Here is a 25,814-nt window from a genome sequence, read left to right as displayed (position 1 = left end):
ACTCACACTGCACCCACTCGTCAATGTCATCCTCATCAATCGGTGGCTTGATGTTGCGGCAGATGGCACAGTGCCCCTCCGGCGAGGTCTGCTACCTGGTGCCTCAGCCTTGCGTTTCCTGTTCTCTCTCTTCCTTTGCAACTCCTCCCTCTTCCTGTGCAGTTCCTCCATCTTCCTGTGCAGTTCCTCCCTCTTTCTGTGCAGTTCCTCCTGCCTCCTCTGCTTTGCCTCTTCCTTGTCCTTCTTCTCCTGGTCCTGCCGGATGAGCATTTCATTGAAGTCGTCAGCGGTGATGACCTAAGCTAGCAGAAGAAGTCTATGCCTCACGGTCGGTTGCTTCTGCTGACCAAACTTGTTTGCCAAGATGGGAGGCATCAGGATGTTTTCCAGCCTCACTGAGACAATGCCTGTGGTCACCAGAGGGCTGGTTGGGGTGACCTGCTTGTAGGTAGGACAGCACACAGGGGATGGGGTTGCTGCTGCTGGAATTGCGGTGGGCTCTGCTATGGGGGCAGTGGTGGTGTTCACTGCACAGGGAGCTGCTGTAGGTGCTGCCGGGGTCGCTGCTATGGGGCTGGGGTGGTCACTGCTGTGGGGGCAGCGATGGGGGCCGCTGCTGTGATCCTCACCACCTGGGTGTGGTCATAGACCGTCCGGTTCAGGGGGGAAATCCAAGCCTTCCTGAACCCACCCTTGATGTATTTACTGCTCACCACCCTGGGGTAGGGCTGGTGCTGCATGGCAGAGAAGTGTTTCACGCCTATGACAACATCCCCCAGCACCAGGCCCAGGGGTGCCGCGTTGGTAGTGAACACCGACATTTCCTCTCAAAATCAAATTAGTTTCGTTATTTCTTTTGTGTTCATGCAACCTCATTTTTTAAGATAGTTCCAAGGAAATGGACTCACAAATGTGGACATCATTTCCATGTAATCCAACATAACTTTATAGCATATGTCATGGTAAGAGCAGGTGTTCATAACTGTTAGTACTCAGTATATATGATGGAGGGAGAGGTCAGAGGTCAGTTGGTGATCCAACTGTTGGTAGTTGTTATATTTATATGTTAATATTGATGTTTTATACATTAATGTATTTAATGTTACATAGTTTATCTCGTGCTATTGGAATTTATAATATTAACCCTAATCATTCTCATGCTTTGTCCATTAACATTATATAAAGCAACATTATGTTCATTCATCTCTCATTGAACAGAATCACATCCTTCCTCTCTGAAAATAAAGTTCCCTACTTTGTGTAATTCAGCAATTAAAACTGTATTTATTTATTTATCTAGACATTATCAGCAGTGAGTGTAACGTTAATTACTCGTGAGTTCATCAACACAGTAGTTAATTCAATCAATAATATATTTTTTGCATCATCACTGCGAGCTGTCAGGACTCTCAAAAGCCGTGACAGGCTTGAAGTCGGAGGTTTACGTACACTTAGGTTGGAGTCATTAAAACCCGTTTTTCAACCACTCCACAAATGTCTTGTTAACAAACTATAGTTTTGGCAAGTCAGTTAGGACATCTACTTTGTGCATGACACAAGTAATTTTTCCAACAATTGTTTACAGATTATTTCACTTATAATTCACTGTATCACAATTCCAGTGGGTCAGAAGTGTACATACACTAAGTTGACTGTGCCTTTAAACAGCTTGGAAAATTCCAGAAAATGATGTCATGGCTTTAGAAGCTTCTGGTAAGCTAATTGACATCATTTGAGTCAATTGGAGGTGTACCTGTGGATGTATTTCAAGGCCGACCTTTAAACTCACTCTTTACTCTTTACTTGACATCATGGGAAAATCAAAAGAAATCAGCCAAGACCTCAGAAAAAGATTTGTAGACTTCCACAAGTCTGGTTCATCCTTGGGAGTAATTTCCAAACACCTGAAGGTACCACGTTCATCTGTACAAACAATAGTACGCAAGTATAAACACCATGGGACCACGCAGCCGTCGTACCGCTCAGGAAGGAGACATGTTCTGTCTATATCCACAGTAAAACGAGTTCTATATCGACATAACCTGAAAGGCCGCTCAGCAAGGAAGAAGCCACTGCTCCAAAACCGCCATTAAAAAAACAGACTACGGTTTGCAACTGCACATGGGGACGAAGATCGTACATTTTGGAGAAATGTCCTCTGGTCTGATGAAACAAAAATAGAACTGTTTGGCCATAATGACCATCGTTATGTTTGGAGGAAAAAGGGGGGTGCTAGCAAGCCGAAGAACACCATCCCAACCGTGAAGCACGGGGGTGGCAGCATCCTGTTGTGGGGGTGCTTTGCTGCAGGAGGGACTGGTGCACTTCACAAAATAGATGGCATCATGAGGGGGGAAAATGATGTGGATATATTGATGCAACACCTCAAGACATCATTTACATTTACATTTACATTTTAGTCATTTAGCAGATGCTCTTATCCAGAGCGACTTACAGTAGTGAATGCATACACTTCATACATGTTTTTTTATTTTATTTTTTTATTTTCTGTGCTGGCCCCCCGTGGGAATCGAACCCACAACCCTGGCGTTGCAAACACCATGCTCTACCAACTGAGCTACAGGGAAGGCCTGGAAGTTAAAGCTTGGTCGCAAATGGGTCTTCCAAATGGACAATGACCCCAAGCATACTTCCAAAGTTGTGGCAAAATAGGTTAAGGACAACAAAGTCAACGTTTTGGAGTGGCCATCACAAAGCCCTGACCTCAATCCTGTAGAAAATTTGTGGGCAGAACTGAAACAGTGTGTGTGAGAAAGGAGGCCTACAAACCTGACTCAGTTACACCAGCTTTGCCAGTAGGAATGGGCCAAAATTCACCCAATTTATTGTGAATTTATTTTGGGAAGCTTGTGGAAGGCTACCCGAAACATTTGACCCAAGTTAAACAATTTTAAGGCAATGCTACCAAATACTAATTGAGTGTATGTAAACTTCTGACCCACTGGGAATGTGATGAAAGAAATAAAAGCTGAAATAAATCATTCTCTCCACTATTATTCTGACATTTCACATTCTTAAAATAAGGTGGTGATCCTAGCTGACCTAAGACAGGGAATTTTTACTCGGATTAAATGTCAGGAATTGTGAAAAACTGTATTTTTAAATGTATTTGGCTAAGGTGTATTAAAACTTCCAACTTCAACTTATCTTGTGAAGCTAACACTAGCGCCACCATAAAACCCCTCTTCAAATTTGACATGAACCTTCAAATAGGTACAGTGCATTTGGAAAGTACTCAGATCCCTTGACTTTTTCCACATTTTGTTACGTTACAGCCTTACATTTTTTCCTCATCAATCTACAAACAATACCCCATGATGACAAAGAAAAAACTGTTTTTTACTAAATGTTGCTAATTAATAAAACACACACACACACACACACACACACACACATATATATATATATATATATATATATATATATATATTGGTCACATCCCTATATACACACACTACCGTTTAAAAGTTTGGGGTCATTTAGAAATATCCTTGTTTTTTTTTATAAAAGCGCATTTTTTGTTCATTTCAATAACATCAAATTGATCAGAAATACAGTGTAGACATTGTTAATGTTGTAAATGACTATTGTAGCTGGAAACGGCTAATTTTTTTAATGGAATATCTACATAGGCATACAGAGGCCCATTATCAGCAACCATCACTCCTGTGTTCCAATGGCACGTTGTGTTAGCTAATCCAAGTTTATCATTTTAGAAGGCTAATTGATCATTAGAAAACCCTTTTGCAATTATGTTAGCACAGCTGAAAACTGTGTCCTGATTAAAGAAGCAATAAAACTGGCCTTCTTTAGACTAGTTGAGTATCTGGTGCATCAGCATTTGTGGGTTCGATTACAGGCTCAAATTGGCCAGAAACAAAGGACTTTCTTCTGAAACTCGTCAGTCTATTCTTGTTCTGAGAAATGAAGGCTATTCCATGTGAGAAATTGCCAAGAAACTGAAGATCTCGTACAACGCTGCGTACTACTCCCTTCACGGAAAAGCACAAACTGGCTATAACCAGAATAGAATGAGGAGTGGGAGGCCCCGGTGCACAACTGATCCAGAGGACAAGTACATTAGAGTGTCTAGTTTGAGAAACAGAGGCCTCACAAGTCCTCAACTGGCAGCTTCATTAAATAGTACCCACAAAACACCAGTCTCAAACGTCAACAGTGAAGAGGCGACTCCGGGATGCTGGCCTTCTAGGCAGAGTTGCTCTGTCCAGTGTCTGTGGTCTTTTGCCCATCTTAATCTTTTATTTTTGTTGGCCAGTCTGAGATATGGCTTTTTCTTTACAACTCAGCATCCCGGAGTCGACTGGTGTTTTGCGGGTACTATTTAATGAAGTGGGGAATTAAGGCCAAAGAGTTCAATCTTGGATTCATCAGACCAGAAAATCTTGTTTCTCATGGTCTGAGAATCCTTTTGTCAAACTCCAAGCAGGCTGTCAAGTGCCTTTTTCTGAGGAGTGGCTTCCGTCTGGCCACTCTACCATAAAGGTCTGATTGGTGGAGTGCTGCAGAGATGTTTGTCCTTCTGGAAGTTTCTCCCATCTCCAAAGAAGAACTCTTGAGCTCTGTCAGAGTGACCGTCGGGTTCTTGGTCACATCCCTGACCAAGGCTTCTCTCCCCTGATTGCTCAGTTTGGCCGGGCGGCCAGCTCTAGGAAGAGTCTTGGTGGTCCAAACTTCTTCCACTTAAGAATGATGGAGGCCACTGTGTTCTTGGGGACCTTCAAAGCTGCAGAAAATGTTTTGTTACCCTTCCCCAGATCTGTGCCTCGATACAATCCTGTCTTGGAGCACTACGGACAATTCCTTCGACCATGGTTTGGTTTTTGCTCTGACATGCACTGTCAATTGTGGGACCTTACATAGACAGGTGTGTGCCTTTCCAAATCATGTCCAATCAATTGAATTTACCACAGGTGAACTCCAATCATAGTTGTAGAAACATCTCAATGATGATCAATGAAAACAGGATTCACCTGAGTTCAATTTCAAGTCTCATAGCAGTGTCTGAATATTTATGGAAATATTATATTTCTGTTATTTATTTTGAACACATTTGCAAAAATGTCTAAAACTCGGTTTTAGTTTTGTCAGTATGGGGTTACTGTGTTTAAATTGATGAGGATTTGTATTTTATTTCATCCATTTTAGAATAAGGCTGTAACATAACAAAATGTGGAAAAAGTCAAGGGGTCTGAATACTTTCTGAATGCACTGTGTGTAATGAGAAGAATATGATGGACAATCAAATTCTCTCCTAGAGCGTTTCCACTTGAGAGGATACACCGATTCCTGGCTTGATAAAGCTCATAAACAAGTTAAAAGCTTGAACAGAAGCCAGTTACCTAATAAATCCAACAAGAACATATGAAACTGTTTTCTGTAAACTATATACTCACGTTCAGTGATGGCCATAATGGCATCAAGCCTGTTGTTAATCAACATTGGCACATACTATTATCAGACTCCTCTTTAAATTCTGCCTTCCAGAATCCACCTTTATTCACCTATAGACGATCAATAAATCTATCAAACATATTGGTTCAATCAGATGTGGTCAGAGAGAGAAAGGAGACATTCATAAAAGGATGATTCCCCTGTAGATCTTGTACCTCTTGTAGCGCCATAAGGAAACGTTCAAACGTTGTAGGGGAGAGCGAGGTACAGTGAGGGGGAAAAAAGTATTTGATCCCCTGCTGATTTTGTATGTTTGCCCACTGACAAAGAAATGATAAGTCTATAATTGTAACGGTAGGTTTATTTGAACAGTGAGAGACAGAATAATAACAAAAAAATCCTGAAAAAACGCATGTAAAAAATGTTATAAATTTTAATGACGGAAATAAGTATTTGACCCCTCTGCAAAACATAACTTAGTACTTGGTGGCAAAACCCTTGTTGGTAATCACAGAGGTCAGACGTTTCTTGTAGTTGGCCACCAGGTTTGCACACATCTCAGGAGGGATTTTGTCCCACTCCTCTTTGCAGATCTTCTCCAAGTCATTAAGGGTTTGAGGCTGATGTTTGGCAACTCGAACCTTCAGCTCCCTTCACAGATTTTATATGGGATTAAGGTCTGGAGACTGGCTAGGCCACTCCAGGACCTTAATGTGCTTCTTCTTGAGCCACTCCTTTGTTGCCTTGGCCGTGTGTTTTGGGTCATTGTCATGCTGGTATACCCATCCACGACCCATTTTCAATGCCCTGGTTGAGGGAAGGAGGTTCTCACCCAAGATTTGACGGTACATGGCCCCGTCCATCGTCCCTTTGATGCGGTGAAGTTGTCCTGTCCCCTTAGCAGAAAAACACCCCCAAAGCATAATGTTTCCACCTCCATGTTTGACGGTGGGGATGGTGTTCTTGGGGTCATAGGCAGCATTCCTCCTCCTCTAAACACGGCGAGTTGAGTTGATGCCAAAGAGCTCCATTTTGGTCTCATCTGACCACAACACTTTCGCCCAGTTGTCCTCTGAATCATTCAGATGTTCATTGGCAAACTTTAGACGGGCATGTATATGTGCTTTCTTCAGCAGGGGACCTTGCGGGCGCTGCAGGATTTCAGTCCTTCACGTCGTAGTGTGTTACCAATTGTTTTCTTGGTGACTATGATCCCAGCTGCCTTGAGATCATTGACAAGATCCTCCCGTGTAGTTCTGGGCTCATTCCTCACCGTTCTCATGATCATTGCAACTCCACGAGGTGAGATCTTGCATGGAGCCCCAGGCCGAGGGAGATTGACAGTTCTTTTGTGTTTCTTCCATTTGCGAATAATCGCACCAACTGTTGTCACCTTCTCACCAAGCTGCTTGGCGATGGTCTTGTAGCCCATTCCAGCCTTGTGTAGGTCTACAATCTTGTCCCTGACATCCTTGGAGAGCTCTTTGGTCTTGGCCATGGTGGAGAGTTTGGAATCTGATTGATTGATTGCTTCTGTAGACAGGTGTCTTTTATACAGGTAACAAGCTGAGATTAGGAGCATTCCCTTTAAGAGTGTGCTCCTAATCTCAGCTCGTTACCTGTATAAAAGACACCTGGGAGCCAGAAATCTTTCTGATTGAGAGGGGGTCAAATACTTATTTCCCTCATTAAAATTCAAATCAATTGATAAAATTTTTGACATGCGTTTTTCTGGATTTTTTTGTTGTTATTCTGTCTCTCACTGTTCAAATAAACCTATCATTAAAATTATAGACTGATCATTTCTTTGTCAGTGGGCAAACGTACAAAATCAGCAGGGGATCAAATATTTTTTTCCCTCACTGTATGTTGTCACACTTTTCACGCTGTAAAACATTTACTGGGCACAATACATCACAATTGTATAAATGTCATAACAAATGAAAGACGGAAGTCTTGGGCACATATTTTGTATTAATTACATCTTCATATCTTATTTCAGTACGGAGTTGTAGACCGTTAAATAGAGTGTGCACTTGTGACAATTTGCCCCCATCAGCGGGTAAATTGTCACACTCTCTGACTGTTAAATTGTCACATTGGATTATCAACAAATAAAAACACAACTAATTAATTGTGAATATTGATTTTAATTTCAAATTCAAAACCAAATTCAACTTCATTAAATAACTCAAAATAAAAACAGTCATGCCTAGAGAATCTGGCAAATCATGCCTTTCAATCAAAACAATAATGCTGGCAGAGCACACATTAATTAATTGGCACAACCACTTTACTACGAACTTTGAAATCGAACGTTCTCTGGCATGCACATAGATCCATGGTTATTTGTTGGAATGGAATGTAATGCTGCAGATAACTTGCTTAAATGTTTAAAGTCTTAACAAAACAGACTTGGTGTTTAAACACACTCATGCACTGTTTTGTAACAGCCTATATGACTTACATCTGTATCTGACTAATCAGACTCATCTTCAGAGTCACAGTTCTGGCACACATAAATTGCCTGGCCTGAGGTGCAAGTATCATGGGCCCATTTGTTGCATCTCACACACTTCACCCAAGTCTCCTTTGGAAGGTTGTTTGAAATTGGCTTCACACAGACGAAGCAGAATCACTCCTCTCCTTCTTCATCTGATGATGACACTTCTACAATTTCTTTTTTTTAGCTGCCTTCTTGTTCTTTGCAGATCCAGATTGTGACTCCCCCACCTTGCTTCCTTTTCTTCGGAAACAGCCTTTTGCTAGATTGTGCCTTATTCTTTTCCATTTCTAGTGCCTGCTTCAATGGTGCTGGGGTCTGGCAGGTTGGTTCTGGGGCCTGGCAGGTTGGTTCTGGGGCCTGGCAGGTTGGTGCTGGGGCCTGGCAGGGCTGAAATGGTGCTGGGGCCTGGGGCCAGTGTGACGACGGTTCTCAGGTTCATCAACATTCCATATGTCTCCTGCTCCAAATTGATATCTCTGTAGCACTTCTGCTACATTGTCGAAGAAAGGATTAACATTTTCTCTGTTGAAACTACTTGCCCTGGCAAGGCAAGTTGCCTCTGGCTTTCTCAGTGACAGCGTTGGGTGCCGCTTTAAGAAGCCTGTAAACCACTCCGAGCTGGCCTGCTTTCTGCCCACATTGGCTCGAACTTCAGCTGGTGTACCACAGCAAACTGGTAGGCAAGTCTTCTGACCTCACTTGGTGACAGACCTAAATAAATGTCAGCTGGCCTAGTAATATACTGAACAAGCTGCATCTCCAAATCAGGTGGAAGAAACCTGCCGTGGCTTTGTATAGCCAACCACTGTTGTTGGTGTGGCTGTCTGACTTTCAACTTCTTCTCTGGTAACCTTTTGACAATACCGAGTCAGAGTATGGTAATTTAAGTCAAAAATCCTTTGCTGTACTCCTGATTGATTTGTTCTGCAACTTCACCTGCTTCACTGCCTTTAACATTTTGCCGGGTGGTGTGCTGTCATTCTCTGTCTTTATTTTATTATTTCGAACCATCTTTCTTTCCTTCCCATCTTTCCTTTCTTTCTGTCTTTCTTTTTGTCTGTCTTTCTGTCTTTCTGTCTTTCTTTAACACATTTCCTCATTGCAGTTACATATTCATGACAGGCTTATTATGCCCACCTCTCTGTCTACTATCCTTGTTGCCACAATGCAATTTATAACACCAGCATTCAATGCAAGGCATGTTTTTTGTAAAATGTACATGTGCCTTGACCAGAGGAAGTATGTTGGCCAGTGGCGTCATTAGGCCTGGGCATCCGGGGCTTCAGCCCTGGATATATTTGGTCCAGTACCGCCCCTTTTGATGGTATTATAACTTATTATTTTTTTTACATTTCAGTCTCAGTTTCCATAACCACGCATCACTTGCGCTATGCAGTATTATTATAATTTTTTACCGTCATTAAAATAAACAATCCAACGGAAGACTGGGGGCCAAAAATGTGAGTGACTCAGATGTTTGCATAACATACTGTATCAGTGATATTTTACACACGCTGCATTGCCTGGGCAATGAGCAAAAAAAACCCCAAGTATTTATGTTAACAGCCAAATTATCTGTTGAAATGTTCTAATACTGGGGCTGCTGAAGTAACCCCAGTTCTGATATGTTTTCAGAACACTGAGTCATGTCTGACTTGGAGACCAGCGAGCTAGCTGCTCTGGGCCGACCCTTCCAGCTGGGGATGCTGTATGACTGTCGTAGAGATGTCCTCATTCCAGGTACAGGAAACGATTCCTCTTTGGTTTGGAGGTAATCAGTGTGCATTATCTTAAATTCATTGACAGTGTTTCCACCATTGACTTTGATAGAGGGCACGCTGTTCCAGCACAGGGAACACCATTGAGGGCTTTCACCATTTTAAAGTAGTTTCTATGGATTAAGCAATAATCAGCAGGAGGGGTCAGCCAATGAATTGCACTCCCCAGCAAATATTCCATAACTGCAGATGTCAGTAAATCACCAACCTTGGCTTTATACCTGTTCAGACTATACTGTACACACTTCACACAGTAGGTGGTGGTATGCACCTTTTCAGTTTATTTACAAACTGCTAATACACTCATAGAAGTTGAAGACATTGGGGACATACTTGTGAACATAAGCAACCATTTAAATTTAAACAGTTTCTCCAGCTCTAAATGAGTCTCAGCTAATTAAAATAGTTGATTTACTTGCATGTGACAGAACGCTAAATTGTAGCTTGTCCCATCAAATAACATGGCATACGTTAGCCCTATGCAAACCTCACCAGTTGGCAGCGATTATATTCTGTCTGATCCCTCCCGAGGACCCAGATTGAATTATGTAATCCTTCCTTAACCCAAAGGAAGTATCTCCCAGTTGACTACTTCAAAATGGTGAAAGTCCTGAATGGAGCTGCCCATGCTAAAACAGGCTTTTGGGCACTTAAGTCCTCTATGATGCTGTCACAGAATCGGCCATTGCAGAGAGAGATGAGCTTTCTGGTGCATCTCTATGGTTACCACAGAGTAAGAAAAGCTAGAGGACGCACTTGGGACAAAAGAGTGATGTCATGCAGGTTGTTTTTGAAGTGTTCATATAGTAGTAATGCTGTCAATGGCAAAGATGGCTTTTTTTCTTCTTCTGAGAGTGTAATGTGGCACCATTTGTCCCTGTAGGGAACCATCTGAAAAAAGGTTCTAGCTAGAACTCTTTCTGATTCCAAATAGCACCTTTTATTTGGAACAAAGGTTCTATTTGACCTGAAAGAAGCTCCAGATAGAACCCATTTCCAGACTGGTTCAAATGGGAGTGTAGGAGGTGTAGGTTTTCTAACTATGGGTTTGAGTTAAATATTTACCTTTAATAAGTTATTTGAATGAAACCATGTTTACATATACATGTTGGAGTATTATTTTCACAATAACGATCTTTGGTCATTCTCTTTAAACTGCAGGTATCACTCTCTGGGATTCTGAGGTGTTGCAGAAACACATCAATATTCGTCCACAACCGAACACTGACTTCAAAATCATTGTTTCAGACTCAAGTGAAGCCAAGTCAGAGGCTTTGAATGTGTCTGCATTTCTTGAGGCCAGTTTCCTTGGTGGCTTAGTCAGTGTGAAGGGTTCTGCTGAATTCCTACATGACAAAAAGACCTCAAAGCGTCAGTCTAGGGTTTCTCTGCAGTACCGTGCCACCACTCGCTTCGAGCAGTTGACCATGGACCACCTGGGGACAGGAAATGTGAAACACTGTAATGTCTTCCAAGAGGGCTCTGCAACCCATGTGGTGACTGCACTGCTCTACGGAGCACAGGCCTTCTTCGTTTTTGACCAAGAGGTTTCCTCAGGAGAAAACCAGCAGGACATCCAGGGAACCCTGCAGGCCACAATAAAAAAGATCCCTCAAATGTCAATAGAAGGGCAGGGAAATTTGAAGATGAGTGAGGAAGAGAAGAAAAAGGCCAATAAATTCAATTGCACCTTCCATGGTGATTTTGCACTAGAAAACAACACTGTCACATTTGAAGATGCCATCAAGGTGTATGCTGGCCTGCCAAGTCGTCTAGGGGAGAACGGAGAACATGCTGTGCCCCATGACCGTCTGGCTCTATCCTCTCAAGAACCTGGACTCTGCAGCTACCCAGCTAGTCAGGCAGATCAGTGTTAGCCTGGTGCGTCGCGCACAGCGAATCTTGGACGGACTGGACAATACTGATGTACAATGCCAGGACATGATGAAGGAAGACATGGCTATCAAGTTCCCTGAACTCAAAGCCAAGCTCAACACTTTCAGGAACTTGTGCTCAGAGTACAAGCTGGTGTTCCAGAAAGGTCTCTGCAAGGTTCTTCCCAACATAAGAGGAGGAGGAATGGAGGAGGAAGAGCTGGTAAAAATTCTCAACAGCAAAGAATGTTCTCCATTCCAGAATGACCTCATGATCACGTACCTGGATGACAGAGAGAGAGAGATGAATGTTGTCAGCTCTTACCTTGACATAATGAAAGAGGTACAAGTTGTGTACTCAAGCAGTGAATTGGATGGAATAGTGCTTGATCAAGCTAATGATTATGTAGTGTGTTTTGCATTTTCCTATTTGAAGGAGAAAGAAGACTATGAGGTAGTCTTGGAGAACTACTTGCTGGAAGAATCAAAAAGTGATTTTTCACTGATACCTTACAATCCCAACGCAGCCGGGAAGACTACAGCAGAAAAGTGGTTTCGCTCGGGGGAGGTAACCACCCTAACCAGGCAAACCATAAATCTGTTCCTAGACTTTAAAGAGTCTAACAAAGGCAGAGAAAATCTTGCATTCTGCATTGCATCAATTCCAAACAAACGCCTCACTGCATCCTCCATCCATGTCTATGAAAGAGGGACACTTTTGAGTCCACAGTTTGAGCTGCCATCAAAGCCAGGTGTTCCCACTATCAAGAGTCTGGAGCATGACTGTGTCCACTTGCAAGTCAACCCTCCCAACCTTGGTGTTACCTCTGTGGAGTCGTACCAGGTTTTGTACCAGGCTGAGCAGGCTGACTCTGAGTGGACAGAGATCAAATCGGATGCTACAACTAACCAGGTCACCATCAGTCATTTGGACCCTTACAAAAAGTACCGCTTTAGCTGCAAGGCGGTGTGCAGACCTGGTGTGAGCCTCTCCAGTGACTGGACAGAATATTTCAGGACCCTCCCATGTAGCCCTCCTGGACCACCCACAGAGAAGAGGATAGAGTCAGGAAGTATCAGAGTGAACTGGGACATTCCTACCATGGTGGGCGATGATGTTGAAGTCATTGGTTATGTGGTTGAATACAGAAAGAGTGTAAATGCTATAAACAATCAGATGTGGCACGCCATCAAAACCACCACTAGAGAGAGTGCACTGGATGGACTAAAGGCTGACACTGCATACAGCATCAGAGTCTCTGCTAACTGTGGCAAAGCAGGGAATAGTCTACCCAGTCCTGAGACTGTGCTGACTACCCTTAGAGTCTCTGATCCCCAACCGAAGACGAGCAAATCAACAGGAGCAAAAAGTGAGGAATTCCTCACAAAATCCCAGAAGGTGGAAAAGGGCAACCCATCAATCCACTGGCTGAATCTGGAACTGAAGTTGGGTGGAAATGAACGTTTTGACCAGTACAGATTTGGGAAGAAAGTTGAGCAATGGAATAACAAGGTGATATTGCTTCTGGGGGCCACAGGTTCAGGAAAAACAACTCTGGTCAATGCCATGATAAACTACATTCTTGGGGTAAAGTGGGAGGAATGTTACCGCTTTAAGCTCATCCATGAGGTGACCAACAGGTCACAGGCTGAGAGCCAGACTGTGGTTGTGACATCATACGAGCTCTACAACCAGCCAGGCTTTCAGATTCCTTATTCTCTGACCATCATTGACACACCAGGGTTCGGAGACACCAGAGGAATGGCTCATGATAAATTGGTCACCCAAAAGGTGAAGGATTTCTTGTGTAACCCTTTAGGTATTAATCACATTGATGCAGTCTGCTTTGTATTGCAGGCAACACTTGTTCGTCTCAGTACTTCCCAGAGATACATCTTTGATTCCATCCTGTCCATCTTTGGAAAGGATGTTGCTGAAAACATCCTGATGCTTGTGACATTTGTTGATGGGAAGCAAATACCGGTGCTAGAGGCCATCAAAGCTGCAAATCTGCCCTGTAAGAAAGACAAGAAGGGGCGACCAACCCATTTCAAATTCAACAGTTCAATTCTGTTCTCAAAGGAGACGGAGAGCAGCTCTGAAGAGGATGATACTGATGGTGATCATAAGGCCCAGTGTCCAGAGCAATGGAAGTCAACTTTCAAGGAGATGAAGAAATTTTTCCAAGCACTGGAAAGCATTGAGAGTAAAGATCTGACCCTGACAAAGAAAGTTCTGGAAGAACGTGAGCTTCTGGAGAAGACCATGACATGCCTGACCCCTCAGATCACAGCAGGTCTGTCAAAGCTAAGTGAGATCAAAAGCTTCAAACAGTGTCTGGAGAACGAGGACGAGAACATGAAACAGAACAAAAATTTTGAGACCGAGGTAAATGTGCTGCAGGTGAAGAGAAGCAAATTAGCCCAGGACTTTGTGACAAACTGCAGGATATGCAATTTTACATGTCACACCTGCTGCTTCCTCCCAATTGAGGATGACATCAACAGTTGTGCCGTGATGGATGATGATGGCAACTGCACCATATGTCCAGAAAAATGCTCTTCCAATGACCACGACAGGGAACAAGTCTTGTTGACATATGAAACAAAGACTGAGAAAAAGACTATTCAAGAACTGAAGGACAACTTCATGAAGGCGTGGGGCAAATCTATGGAAACCAAGGAGATGCTGGATAAGCTTGAGGATGAGTTTCGCATGATCCAGGACGCGCTGATGAATTTGATCAAGCAGTCTTCTGACTGTCTCAAGAGACTTAATGATGTTGCCCTGAAACCAAGCGCTCTCTCCACTATGGAGTACATTGAGATACTCATTCGCACAGAGGAGGACGAATGCAAGCCAGGCTTCGAGGATCGGATCGTTGGGTTGAAGAAAATGAAGGAAGAGTCTGAGATTCTGGACAAGATTGCAAAAGGAGAAGATTTACTCCCAAATGAGCGAAAATTCATGAAGGATAGACAGCAGGAGGTTCCAACATAAGTCAGGGATGTTGTCCTGCTAACATTATCTGGAAACAAAATTGGGTCTCCATTTGAACATGAAGTTTCCCGATATTGTAGGAACATTTGCGTTTGCTGGGAAGATCCAACTGAGATGTGGGGTTAATTGGATTTGTAAATAAAACTCTTAGCCTTGTGTAAAGCCTTATGTTAATTTGTCCACCCCAAGGTAACTGAACAAATATTAGGGCCTAGATTAAATCAGAACTCTATAGAAAATCATTGTCTTTGTTCAGGCAATGTCAGAGGTGTAATTGCATCAAATCACTGAGTGGTTGTTCTTGTGGTCATTGTCACAAAGCCACACCCATCCTACCCATGTTAGAAGTTCAGAACTAGCAAGTGTTGGCTATATAGACACTCAAATAAGAAGAAAATAATTTAAAATAAGGAGTAAGGATTGATATCATCCTAATGGAGGTGTGCTGTATATTACAACACACATTACTATGTTCAAACTTGTCAAACGAATGCATGAGATTTCTAATAATGCGACTCAGTGTATCGAATGGCAATGTCCGCGATAGCGATAGGTATAAAGCTGGGAAACGCTTGCCGTGTCACGAATTCCACTGAAGGTGGCTCCCCTCCCTGCTCGGGCGGCGCTCGGCGGTCGTCGTCACCGGCCTACTATCTGCCGCTGATCCCTTTTTCCTTTTCGTTTGGTATGTCTTATTGTTTGCACCTGTTCCCCATTTGGTTCTCTTGATTTATGGTTATTTAAGCCTGTTTAGCCCGCCCAGGTTTGTGCGGGATTATTTGCGTCAGTGTGTTTTGTTATTGGATGTGCTGGCGATCGTATAGTGTTGTTTTATGTGCGTGCTGTGTACCTGTTGTTTTTGGGCACCTCGCATTTCACGCCGGTTGTGTTGGCGTCGACCGTTTTTGTGTGTTTATTCCGTAACACATTATCTCCTTACCTCTGCTCTCTGCGCCTGACTCCTACCACCACTCCTAGCATTTACTGACAGAATCCCGCACCAGCTATGGAGTCAGCAGGAGCAGCCTCCCCTCCTCTCCCATCGATGGAAGAACGGGTCCTCCATCATACCACCATTCTCCACCGAATCGGCTCAGTGATGGATCAGATGATGGAGAGGATGGACCGATGGGAGAGGAGTGGCCTCCCTACCGCATCCCCCGCACCTACTCCCCCCCCCAACAGCTACCCCTCCACCGGCGTCCGGACCCGGAGCCTTGCGCCTGGCTCTCCCCAGGGAGTACGATGGAGCGGCGGCTGGGTGCCAGGGGTTCCTGCTACAGTTGGAGTTGTACCTGGCTACCGTTCGTCCGACTCCCTCGGGAGAGGAGAGCGTAAGCGTCCTCGTCTCCTGCTTAACGGGACGTGCCCTGGAGTGGGCCAACGCAGTGTGGTATGGCCCAGACTCGGCAAGGGATCACTACCCCGAGTTCACCCGCCGTTTCCGGGCCGTGTTCGACCACCCAGCAGAGGGCCGGGCGGCGGGTGAACGGCTGTTCCACCTGCGGCAGGAGACGAGGAGCGCACAGGACTTTGCTCTGGAGTTCCGGACCCTGGCTGCTGGAGCGGGATGGAACGACAGGGCCCTGATGGACCACTATCGGTGTAGCCTCCGGGAGGACGTCCGCCGGGAGCTAGCCTGTCGGGACACTACCCTCTCACTGGATGAACTAATAGACATGTCCATTCGTCTCGACAACCTGCTGGCTGCTCGCGGGCGTCCGGACCGGGCCCTGTTGGTTCCACCTCCAGGTCCTCCAGCTCCCGTACCTATGGAGCTAAGGGGGGCCGCGTCCAGGGGAACTGGAGGAGGAGGCTCCTCCTGTACCCAGTGTGGTCGGAGAGGACACACTACCGACCGGTGCTGGGGGAGCTCCTCTGGGAATCGGGATGGCAGGCGGAGCACTCCTCGTTCACCTCAGGTGAGTAAGCACCAACCTCACCCAGAGCTCCCTGTTGGTCATATGTTAGTTTTAGTAACTTTCCCCTTGTTTTCTCCCTCTTTCCAGCATAAGGCGCTAGTCGATTCAGGTGCAGCTGGAAACTTTATGGATCGTGGGCTCGCGTTAAGGCTAGGGATTCCCCTGGTGTCGTTGGACCAACCTTTCCCCGTGCACTCCTTAGATAGCCGACCATTAGGGTCAGGACTGGTCAGGGAGGCCACGGTGCCACTGGACATGGTAACGCAGGGGGATCATGGGGAACGGATTAGTCTCTTCCTCATTGATTCGCCTGCGTTTCCGGTGGTACTGGGGATTCCCTGGCTGGCCAATCACAATCCCAATATTTCGTGGAGACAGGGGGCTCTCAGAGGGTGGTCAGAGGAGTGCTCAGGCAGGTGTAAGGGAGTTTCCATCGGTGCGACGACGGTGGAGAGTCCAGACCAGGTTTTCACTGTGCGCATTCCCTCAGAGTATGCCGATTTGGCTATCGCCTTCTGTAAAAAGAGGGCGACCCGATTACCACCTCATCGACGAGGGGATTGCGTGATAAACCTCCAGGTAAACGCTAAACTTCCCAGGAGTCACGTGTACCCATTGTCACAGGAGGAAACGTTGGCTATGGAGACATATGTCACGGAATCTCTGAGACAGGGGTACATTCGGCCCTCCATGACACCCGTCTCCTCGAGTTTCTTTTTCGTGAAGAAAAAGGATTGAGGGCTGCGTCCGTGCATTGATTATTGAGGTCTAAATTCTATCACAGTAGGGTTTAGTTACCCGCTACCTCTCATCGCTACGGCGGTGGAATCATTTCACGGCGCGCGTTTTTTCACGAAATTGGACCTCAGGAGCGCATACAATCTGGTGCGTATGCGGGGAGGAGACGAGTGGAAAACCGCATTCAGTACCACATCGGGCCACTATGAGTACCTCGTCATGCCGTATGGGTTAAAGAATGCTCCAGCCGTCTTTCAATCCTTTGTTGACGAGATTCTCAGGGACCTGCACGGGCAGGGGGTGGTGGTGTATATTGATGACATCCTGATCTATTCCGCCACCCGCGCCGCGCATGTCTCCCTGGTGCGCAAGGTGCTTGGGCGACTGCTGGAGAATGACCTGTACGTTAAGGCTGAGAAATGTGAGTTTTTCAAACGAGCCGTTTCCTTCCTGGGGTACTGCATTTCCACCTCGGGGGTGGTGATGGAGGATGACCGCGTTAAAGCCGTGCGTAATTGGCCGACTCCGACCACGGTAAAGGAGGTGCAGCGGTTTTTAGGGTTTGCCAATTACTACCGGAGGTTTATCCGGGGCTTTGGTCAAGTTGCTGCTCCCATTACCTCACTGCTGAAGGGGGGTCCGGCCCGCTTGCGCTGGTCAGCAGAGGCGAACAGAGCGTTCAGTCGCCTGAAGGAGCTGTTTACCAACGCTCCCGTGCTGGCTCATCCGGACCCCTCTTTGGCATTCATAGTGGAGGTGGACGCGTCCGAGACTGGGGTGGGGGCCGTGCTATCACAGCGCTCGGGCACGCCACCCAAACTCCGCCCGTGCGCTTTCTTTTCTAGGAAGCTAGGGCCGGCGGAGCAGAACTATGACGTGGGGGACCGGGAGTTGTTAGCTGTGGTCAAGGCTCTGAAGCTGTGGAGACATTGGCTTGAGGGGGCTAAGCACCCTTTCCTCATCTGGACTGACCACCGTAATCTCGAGTACATCCGGGCAGCTAGGAGACTGAATCCGCGTCAGGCCAGGTGGGCCATGTTCTTTACCTGTTTCCGGTTCACGATCTCTTATCGGCCAGGTGCACAGAACACGAAGGCCGACGCACTGTCCCGCCTATATGACACCGAGGAGAGGGCCATCGATCCGGCTCCCATCATTCCAGCGTCGTGCTTGGTAGCTCCGGTGGTATTGGAGTTGGACGCGGAGATCGAGCGGGCGTTACGGTTGGAACTTGCACCATCGCAGTGTCCGGCAGGTGTTCAGTACGTGCCGCTTGGTCTCCGTGATCGATTGATTCGATGGGCCCATAATCTCCCCTCTTCGTGTCACCCTGGGATCGAGAGGACAGTGCGGAACCTGAGGGGAAAGTACTGGTGGCCCACCTTGGCCAAGGACGTACGGTTGTATGTTTCCTCCTGCTCGGTGTGCGCTCAGAGCAAGGCTCCTCGACACCTGCCTAGAGGGAAATTACACCCCCTCCCCGTTCCACAGCGGCCGTGGTCGCACTTGTCAGTGGACTTCCTCACTGACCTTCCCGTCTCTCAGGGGAACACCACTATCCTGGTCGTTGTGGATCGGTTCTCGAAGTCCTGCCGTCTCATCCCGTTGCCCGGTCTCCCTACGGCTCTGCAGACTGCGGAGGCCCTGTTTACCCATGTCTTCCGGCACTACGGGGTGCCCGAGAACATCGTTTCTGATCGGGGTCCCCAGTTCACGTCCAGAGTTTGGAGGGCGTTCATGGAACGTTTGGGGGTCTCGGTCAGCCTGACCTCGGGTTTCCACCCTGAAAGTAATGGGCAGGTGGAGAGAGTGAACCAAGAGGTGGGTAGGTTTCTAAGGACGTATTGCCGGGACCGGCCCAGGGAATGGGCGAGATACGTTCCATGGGCAGAAATAGCCCAAAATTCCCTACGTCACTCATCGACCAACATGTCACCGTTCCAGTGCGTGTTGGGCTACCAGCCGGTCCTGGCTCCATGGCACCAGAGCCAGACCGAGGCTCCTGCGGTGGAGGATTGGGTGCAGCGCTCGAAGGACACTTGGAGAGCCGTCCAAGACGCGCTCACTAAGGCGAGTGGATGGCAGAAGAAGAGCGCTGACCAGCACCGCAGTGAGACCCCTGTGTTTGCACCAGGGGATCGAGTCTGGCTCTCGGCTAGAAACCTGCCCCTCCGCTTGCCCTGCCGGAAGCTGGGCCCACAGTGTGTAGGGCCGTTTAAAGTCCTGAGGAGGATAAACGAGGTGTGTTACCGGTTACAACTTCCATCTTATTACCGTATTAACCCCTCGTTTCATGTGTCTCTCCTCAGGCCGGTGGTGGCTGGTGCCATGCAGGAAGGTGAGGTGCCGGAGGTTCCTCCACCCCCGCTGGACATTGGGGGGTCCCCGGCGGAAAAGATACGCGCCATTCTGGACTCCAGACTTCGGGGGGGGGTACCTCGTCGACTGGGAGGGGTACGGCGCGGAGGAGAGGTGCTGGGTACCTAGGAAGGACATTTTGGACCCCCCACTACTGAGGGAATTCCACCGCCTTCATGGGGATCGCCCTGCGCCTCGTCCTCCGGGTCGCCCTCGAGGCCGGTGGCGGTGCGCTGCGGGAGCCGCGCGTCAGGAGGGGGGTACTGTCACGAATTCCACCAAAGGTGGCTCCCCTGTCTGCTCGGTCGGCGGTCGTCGTCACCGGCCTACTAGCCGCCGCTGATCCCTTTTTCCTTTTCGTTTGGTATGTCTTATTGTTTGCACCTGTTCCCCATTTGGTTCTCTTGATTTATGGTTATTTAAGCCTGTTTAGCCGGCCCAGGTTTCTGCGGGATTATTTGCGTCAGTGTGTTTTGTTATTGGATGTGCTGGCGATCGTATAGTGTTGTTTTATGTGCGTGCGGTGTACCTGTTGTTTTTGGGAACCTCGCATTTCACGCCGGTTGTGTTGGCGTCGACCGTTTTTGTTGTGTTACGGAATAAACACATTATCTCCTTACCTCTGCTCTCTGCGCCTGACTCCTACCACCACTCCTAGCATTTACTGACATGCCGATTTGACAGCTACAACAGCAGTAACACCTCTGACATCGCCTACGGGTCTTTCTATAAGCTAGAGTACCAGTGAGGATTTCCTGCGGTAGACAACTGACAGATACAGCTGTTGATAAGTAATTGATATAAGGAACATTCAATAAAATTCACAAGTTAATTTAACAAACTCAGTTTAACCCTTTCTCATGGTTGGTGTCTTGACAAATTTGTCCAAAATCGTGTGACATAAATCACTACATTTCTTACCGTGCATTTATGGCCGTGTTTGATGTTATATCATATATTAAGCATTTATCAGTTAAATGAGACATTGAACTTGAACCCGGTAAGAATCCTGGAACTTGCTCGGACAGTTCTTTGTATGGCGATTTTGGAAATGCACTGTAACTAGGCTTACTTAAAACTTCTTATGGGCAGGTGGGACGCTAAAGTCCCCCCTGGCCAACATCCGGGGAAATTGCAGAGCGCCAAATTCAAAATACAGAAATACTCATTATAAAAATTCATAAAATACACTGCTCAAAAAAATAAAGGGAACACTTAAACAACACAATGTAACTCCAAGTCAATCACACTTCTGTGAAATCAAACTGTCCACTTAGAAAGCAACACTGATTGACAATAAATTTCACATGCTGTTGTGAAAATGGAATAGACAACAGGTGGAAATTATAGGCAATTAGCAAGACACCCCCAATAAAGGAGTGGTTCTGCAGGTGGGGACCACAGACCACTTCTCAGTTCCTATGCTTCCTGGCTGATGTTTTGGTCACTTTTGAATGCTGGCGGTGCTTTCACTCTAGTGGTAGCATGAGACGGAGTCTACAACCCACACAAGTGGCTCAGGTAGTGCAGCTCATCCAGGATGGCACATCAATACAAGCTGTGGCAAGAAGGTTTGCTGTGTCTGTCAGCGTAGTGTCCAGAGCAAGGAGGCGCTACCAGGAGACAGGCCAGTACATCAGGAGACGTGGAGGAGGCCGTAGGAGGGCAACAACCCAGCAGCAGGACCGCTACCTCCGCCTTTGTGCAAGGAGGAGCAGGAGAAGCACTGCCAGAGCCCTGCAAAATGACCTCCAGCAGGCCACAAATGTGCATGTGTCTGCTCAAACGGTCAGAAACAGACTCCATGAGGGTGGTATGAGGGCCCGACGTCCACAGGTGGGGGTTGTGCTTACAGCCCAACACCGTGCAGGACGTTTGGCATTTGCCAGAGAACACCAAGATTGGCAAATTCGCCACTGGCGCCCTGTGCTCTTCACAGATGAAAGCAGGTTCACACTGAGCACGTGACAGACGTGACAGAGTCTGGAGACGCCGTGGAGAACGTTCTGCTGCCTGCAACATCCTCCAGCATGACCGGTTTGGCGGTGGGTCAGTCATGGTGTGGGGTGGCATTTCTTTGGGGGGCCGCACAGCCCTCCATGTGCTCGCCAGAGGTAGCCTGATTGCCATTAGGTACCGAGATGAGATCCTCAGACCCCTTGTGAGACCATATGCTGGTGCGGTTGGCCCTGGGTTCCTCCTTATGCAAGACAATGCTAGACCTCATGTGGCTGGAGTGTGTCAGCAGTTCCTGCAAGAGGAAGGCATTGATGCTATGGACTGGCCCGCCCGTTCCCCAGACCTGAATCCAATTGAGCACATCATGTCTCACTCCATCCACCAACGTCACGTTGCGCCACAGACTGTCCAGGAGTTGGCGGATGCTTTAGTCCAGGTCTGGGAGGAGATCCCTCAGGAGACCATCCGCCACCTCATCAGGAGCATGCCCAGGCGTTGTAGGGAGGTCATACAGGCACGTGGAGGCCACACACACTACTGAGCCTCATTTTGACTTGTTTTAATGACATTACATCAAAGTTGGATCAGCCTGTAGTGGGGTTTTCCACTTTAATTTTGAGTGTGACTCCAAATCCAGACCTCCATGGGTTGATAAATTGGATTTCCATTGATTATTTTTGTGATTTTGTTGTCAGCACATTCAACTATGTAAAGAAAAAAGTATTTAATAAGATTATTTCTTTCATTCAGATCTAGGATGTGTTGTTTAAGTGTTCCCTTTATTTTTTTGAGCAGTATACATCGGCTTAAAGATGAACTTCTTGTTAATCCAGCCGCTGTGTCAGATTTCAAAAAGGCTTTACGGCGAAAGCATACCATGCGATTATCTGAGGACAGCGCCCAGCACACAAAAGCATTAAAAACATTTTACAACCAAGTAAAGGAATTACAAAAGTCAGAAATAGCGATAAAATGAATCACTTACCTTTGATGATCTTCATATGTTTGCAGTCACAAGAGTCGATGTTACACAATAAATGTTTGTTTTGTTCGATAAAGTCCCTCTTTATGTCCCAAAAACTCTGTTTTGTTGGCGTGTTTTGTTCAGTAATCCACTGGCTCAAAGGCGGTCACGACATGCAGATGAAAACATCCTAATAGTACCTGTAAAGTTTGTAGAAACTTGTCAAACGATGTTGATAATTAATCCTCAGATTGTCTAAATAATTAATAATATTTCATTCGGACAATAGCGTCTTCAATAGAAAAAAAAACAACGAACGGCACGCAATCAGTCACGCGCTCAAAACAGTTCTGGTTCATTTAGAGTCCACTGAAATAATGTTCTCATTATTCCTTGTTTTTCAGAATACAAGCCTGAAACAATGTCTAAAGACTGTTGACATCTAGTGGAAGCCATAGGAACTGCAATTTGGGTCCTATCCAAATACATACTGTATAGGCATTCAATAGAAAAGTACCCACATCAAAAATGTCCCACTTCCTGGATGGATTTTCCTCAGGTTTTCACCTGCCATATCAGTTCTGTTATACTCACAGACATTATTTTAACAGTTTTGGAAACCTTAGTGTTTTCTATCCAATACTGGGCCTGAGTAACAGGCAGTTTACTTTGGGCACGTTTGTCATCCAAACTTCTAAATACTGCCCCCTACCCAAGAGAGGTTATTAACATTTAGTGTTTCCTTATGTTATGGTGTGAGTATAATTTTCATGGGCACACAAATCAAAAATGTATGTGATTACAAAATCGAATGCTTCTAACTGATATATTCTTAACTTGATATTTTAAATCGATAGTCATTAACGTGGTTCTTCAATAATTCTGTATAATACTTGTTGGTTGGTTGTGCATTTGTCCAGCTGTTTTAATTACGTTGTGATATTTTGACATATCAAATGTATTTTCTGAATGACAGTCAAGTGACAAACAGCTGTTGTGATACAGCACTCGATGCAACAGCCAAAGTGCAGGGAAAATATTGTTAGGAATGTCCATAATGTTTTGTCTCCTTCGTTAACCCGATGAAGACCATTGTGCCGTGGTCCATATTAGATCTAACATCCCTAGCAGATAATTGATGTTGATCATCTGTCTGCTTGATTTACAGCAGGGTCACGTTAGACTGAACAGAGAACGAGTCAAGGTAATGAGTTAAAGTTTTATTGGACAGAGTCGACTGGGCGCAATTGTGTAGCATAGACTATTGCGTATGGAAGCATGGCCTTAACTACATATGAGAACAGAGGTCTGTGTATTTTTTGGCTAATTGATACTTCTTATTACATGACAAGATAAAAAAATTAGTAAAGGGTTGTTCCTCTTTATTTGATTTGAATCTGATATCAAACAATTCGTTGGGCTTCTGAGTGGCGCAGCAGTATAAGGCACTGCATCTCAGTGCTAGAGGTGTCACTGCAGACCCTGGGTCGATCCTGGGCTGTATTTATTTTTACTTTTTTATTTAACCTTAATTTAACTAGGCAAGTCAGTTAAGAACAAATTCTTGTTTACAATGACGGCCTAGGAACAGTGTGTTAACTGCCTTGTTCAGGGGCAGAACAACAGATTTTTTACCTTGTCAGCTCGGGGATTCGATCGAGCAACCTTTCGGTTACTGGCCTACCAAAAGGCTAAAGGCCTCCTGCTGGGATGGGGGCTGGATTACATTTTTGTATATATAGGACAAAACACACATCACTACAAGAGAGACAACACTACATAAAGAGAGGCCTTAGACAACAACATAGCAAGGCAGCAACACAGCATGGTAGCAACATAATAACATAGTAGCAACACAATATGGCAGCAGCACAAAACATGGTACAAACACTATTGGGCACAGACAACAGCACAAAGGGCAAGAAGTTAGAGACAACAATACATCACTCAAAGCAGCCACAACTGTCAGTAAGAGTGTCTATGATTGTGTCTTTGAATGAAGAGATTGAGATAAAACTGTCTAGTTTGAGTGTTTGTATCACAACCGGCCGTGATCGGGAGTCCCATAGTGCGGTACACAATTGGCCCAGCTTCGTCAGGGTTAGGGCAGGAGTAGGCCGGGGTAGGGCGTCATTGTAAATAAGAATTTGTCCTTAACTGACTTGCCTGGTTAAATAAAATTAAACGTTTTTGTTTTTTGTCTAAAAGATATATTGAATAATGACCTGATAATGTCAAAAGCCACACTGAAGTCTAACTGAAACAGCTCCTACAATCATCCATTTCTCTCAGCCAATTATCAGTGTAAGTGCCGTACATGTTGAATGTCTTTCCCGCTAAGCGTGCTGAAAGTCTGTTGTCAATTTGTTTACTGTAAATTAGCATTGTATAAAAAAAGAGATCCAAAAGTTGACTACGGGTTGGTAACAGGCTGATTGGTCGGCTATTTGAGCCAGTAAAGGGGGCTTTACTATTCTTGGGAAGTGGTATGATTTTAGCTTCCCTCCAGGCCTGAGAGCACACAGTTTCTAGTCGGCTTAAATTGAAGATGTGGCAAATAGGAGTAGCAATATCGTCCGCTATTATCCTTAGTCATTTTCCATCCAAGTTGTCAGGCCCAGGTGGCTTGTCATCATTGATAGACAACAATTTTCTCACCTCTTCCACACTCACTTTACAGAATTAAAAAATGACTATTCTTGTCTTTCAATAATTTGATCAGATATAATTCTGTGTTAGCGTTTGTTGCTGGCATATTATGCCTAAATTTGCTAATCTTTCCAATTAAAAAAATCAATAAAGTAGTTGGTAATATCAGTGGGTCTTGTGATGAATGAGCCATCTGATTCAATGAATGGAGACGAGTTTTTATTGAAGGTGCTTCAAAGCTTTTTACCATCATTCTTTATATCAAATATCTTGCTTTCATAGTAGTTTATTTTTTATTGTTGAGTCACAATTTTCTCAATTTGCAATACGTTTGCCAATCGGTAATGCAGCCAGACTTATTAGCCGTTCCTTTTGCCTCATCCCTCTTATTAACCATACAATGTTTTGAATTCCTCATCAATCTGTTGTTGAATGTATTGTAATGTTTTTTTTACATTTGTACAACTTCCTTAATATTGCTGGACCCCAGGAAGAGTAGCTGCTGCCTTGGCAGGAACTAATGGAGATCCATAATAAATACAAATACAGGGATTTAACAGTTTTTACATTTTCTAAATGGGTGCATACTGCCTAGTAACTGGAATATGCAAATTCATAAATATGTCAAGTGC

General features: G+C 45.4%; 1 protein-coding gene across 1 annotated transcript; it reads left to right on the top strand.

The window, feature by feature from the left end:
* Positions 1-10,896: 10,896 nt before the first annotated feature.
* Positions 10,897-14,592, top strand: LOC123742363 (uncharacterized). The gene has a single exon (XM_045716267.1). It carries the CDS (start codon positions 11,509-11,511, stop codon positions 14,590-14,592), a length of 3,084 nt encoding a protein of 1,027 aa, XP_045572223.1. The 5' UTR covers positions 10,897-11,508.
* Positions 14,593-25,814: the final 11,222 nt, after the last annotated feature.

The sequence above is a fragment of the Salmo salar genome, chromosome ssa04 (assembly GCF_905237065.1).
Source record: "Salmo salar chromosome ssa04, Ssal_v3.1, whole genome shotgun sequence".
NCBI lineage: Eukaryota > Metazoa > Chordata > Actinopteri > Salmoniformes > Salmonidae > Salmo > Salmo salar.
Note: the sequence above shows the minus strand (reverse complement) of the source record. Positions and strands in the feature narration are given on the sequence as shown.

Coding starts and splice junctions, on each gene's coding strand:
- LOC123742363 (XM_045716267.1), top strand. CDS start 11,509: ATGCTGTGCCCCATGACCGTCTGGCTCTATCCTCTCAAGAACCTGGAC.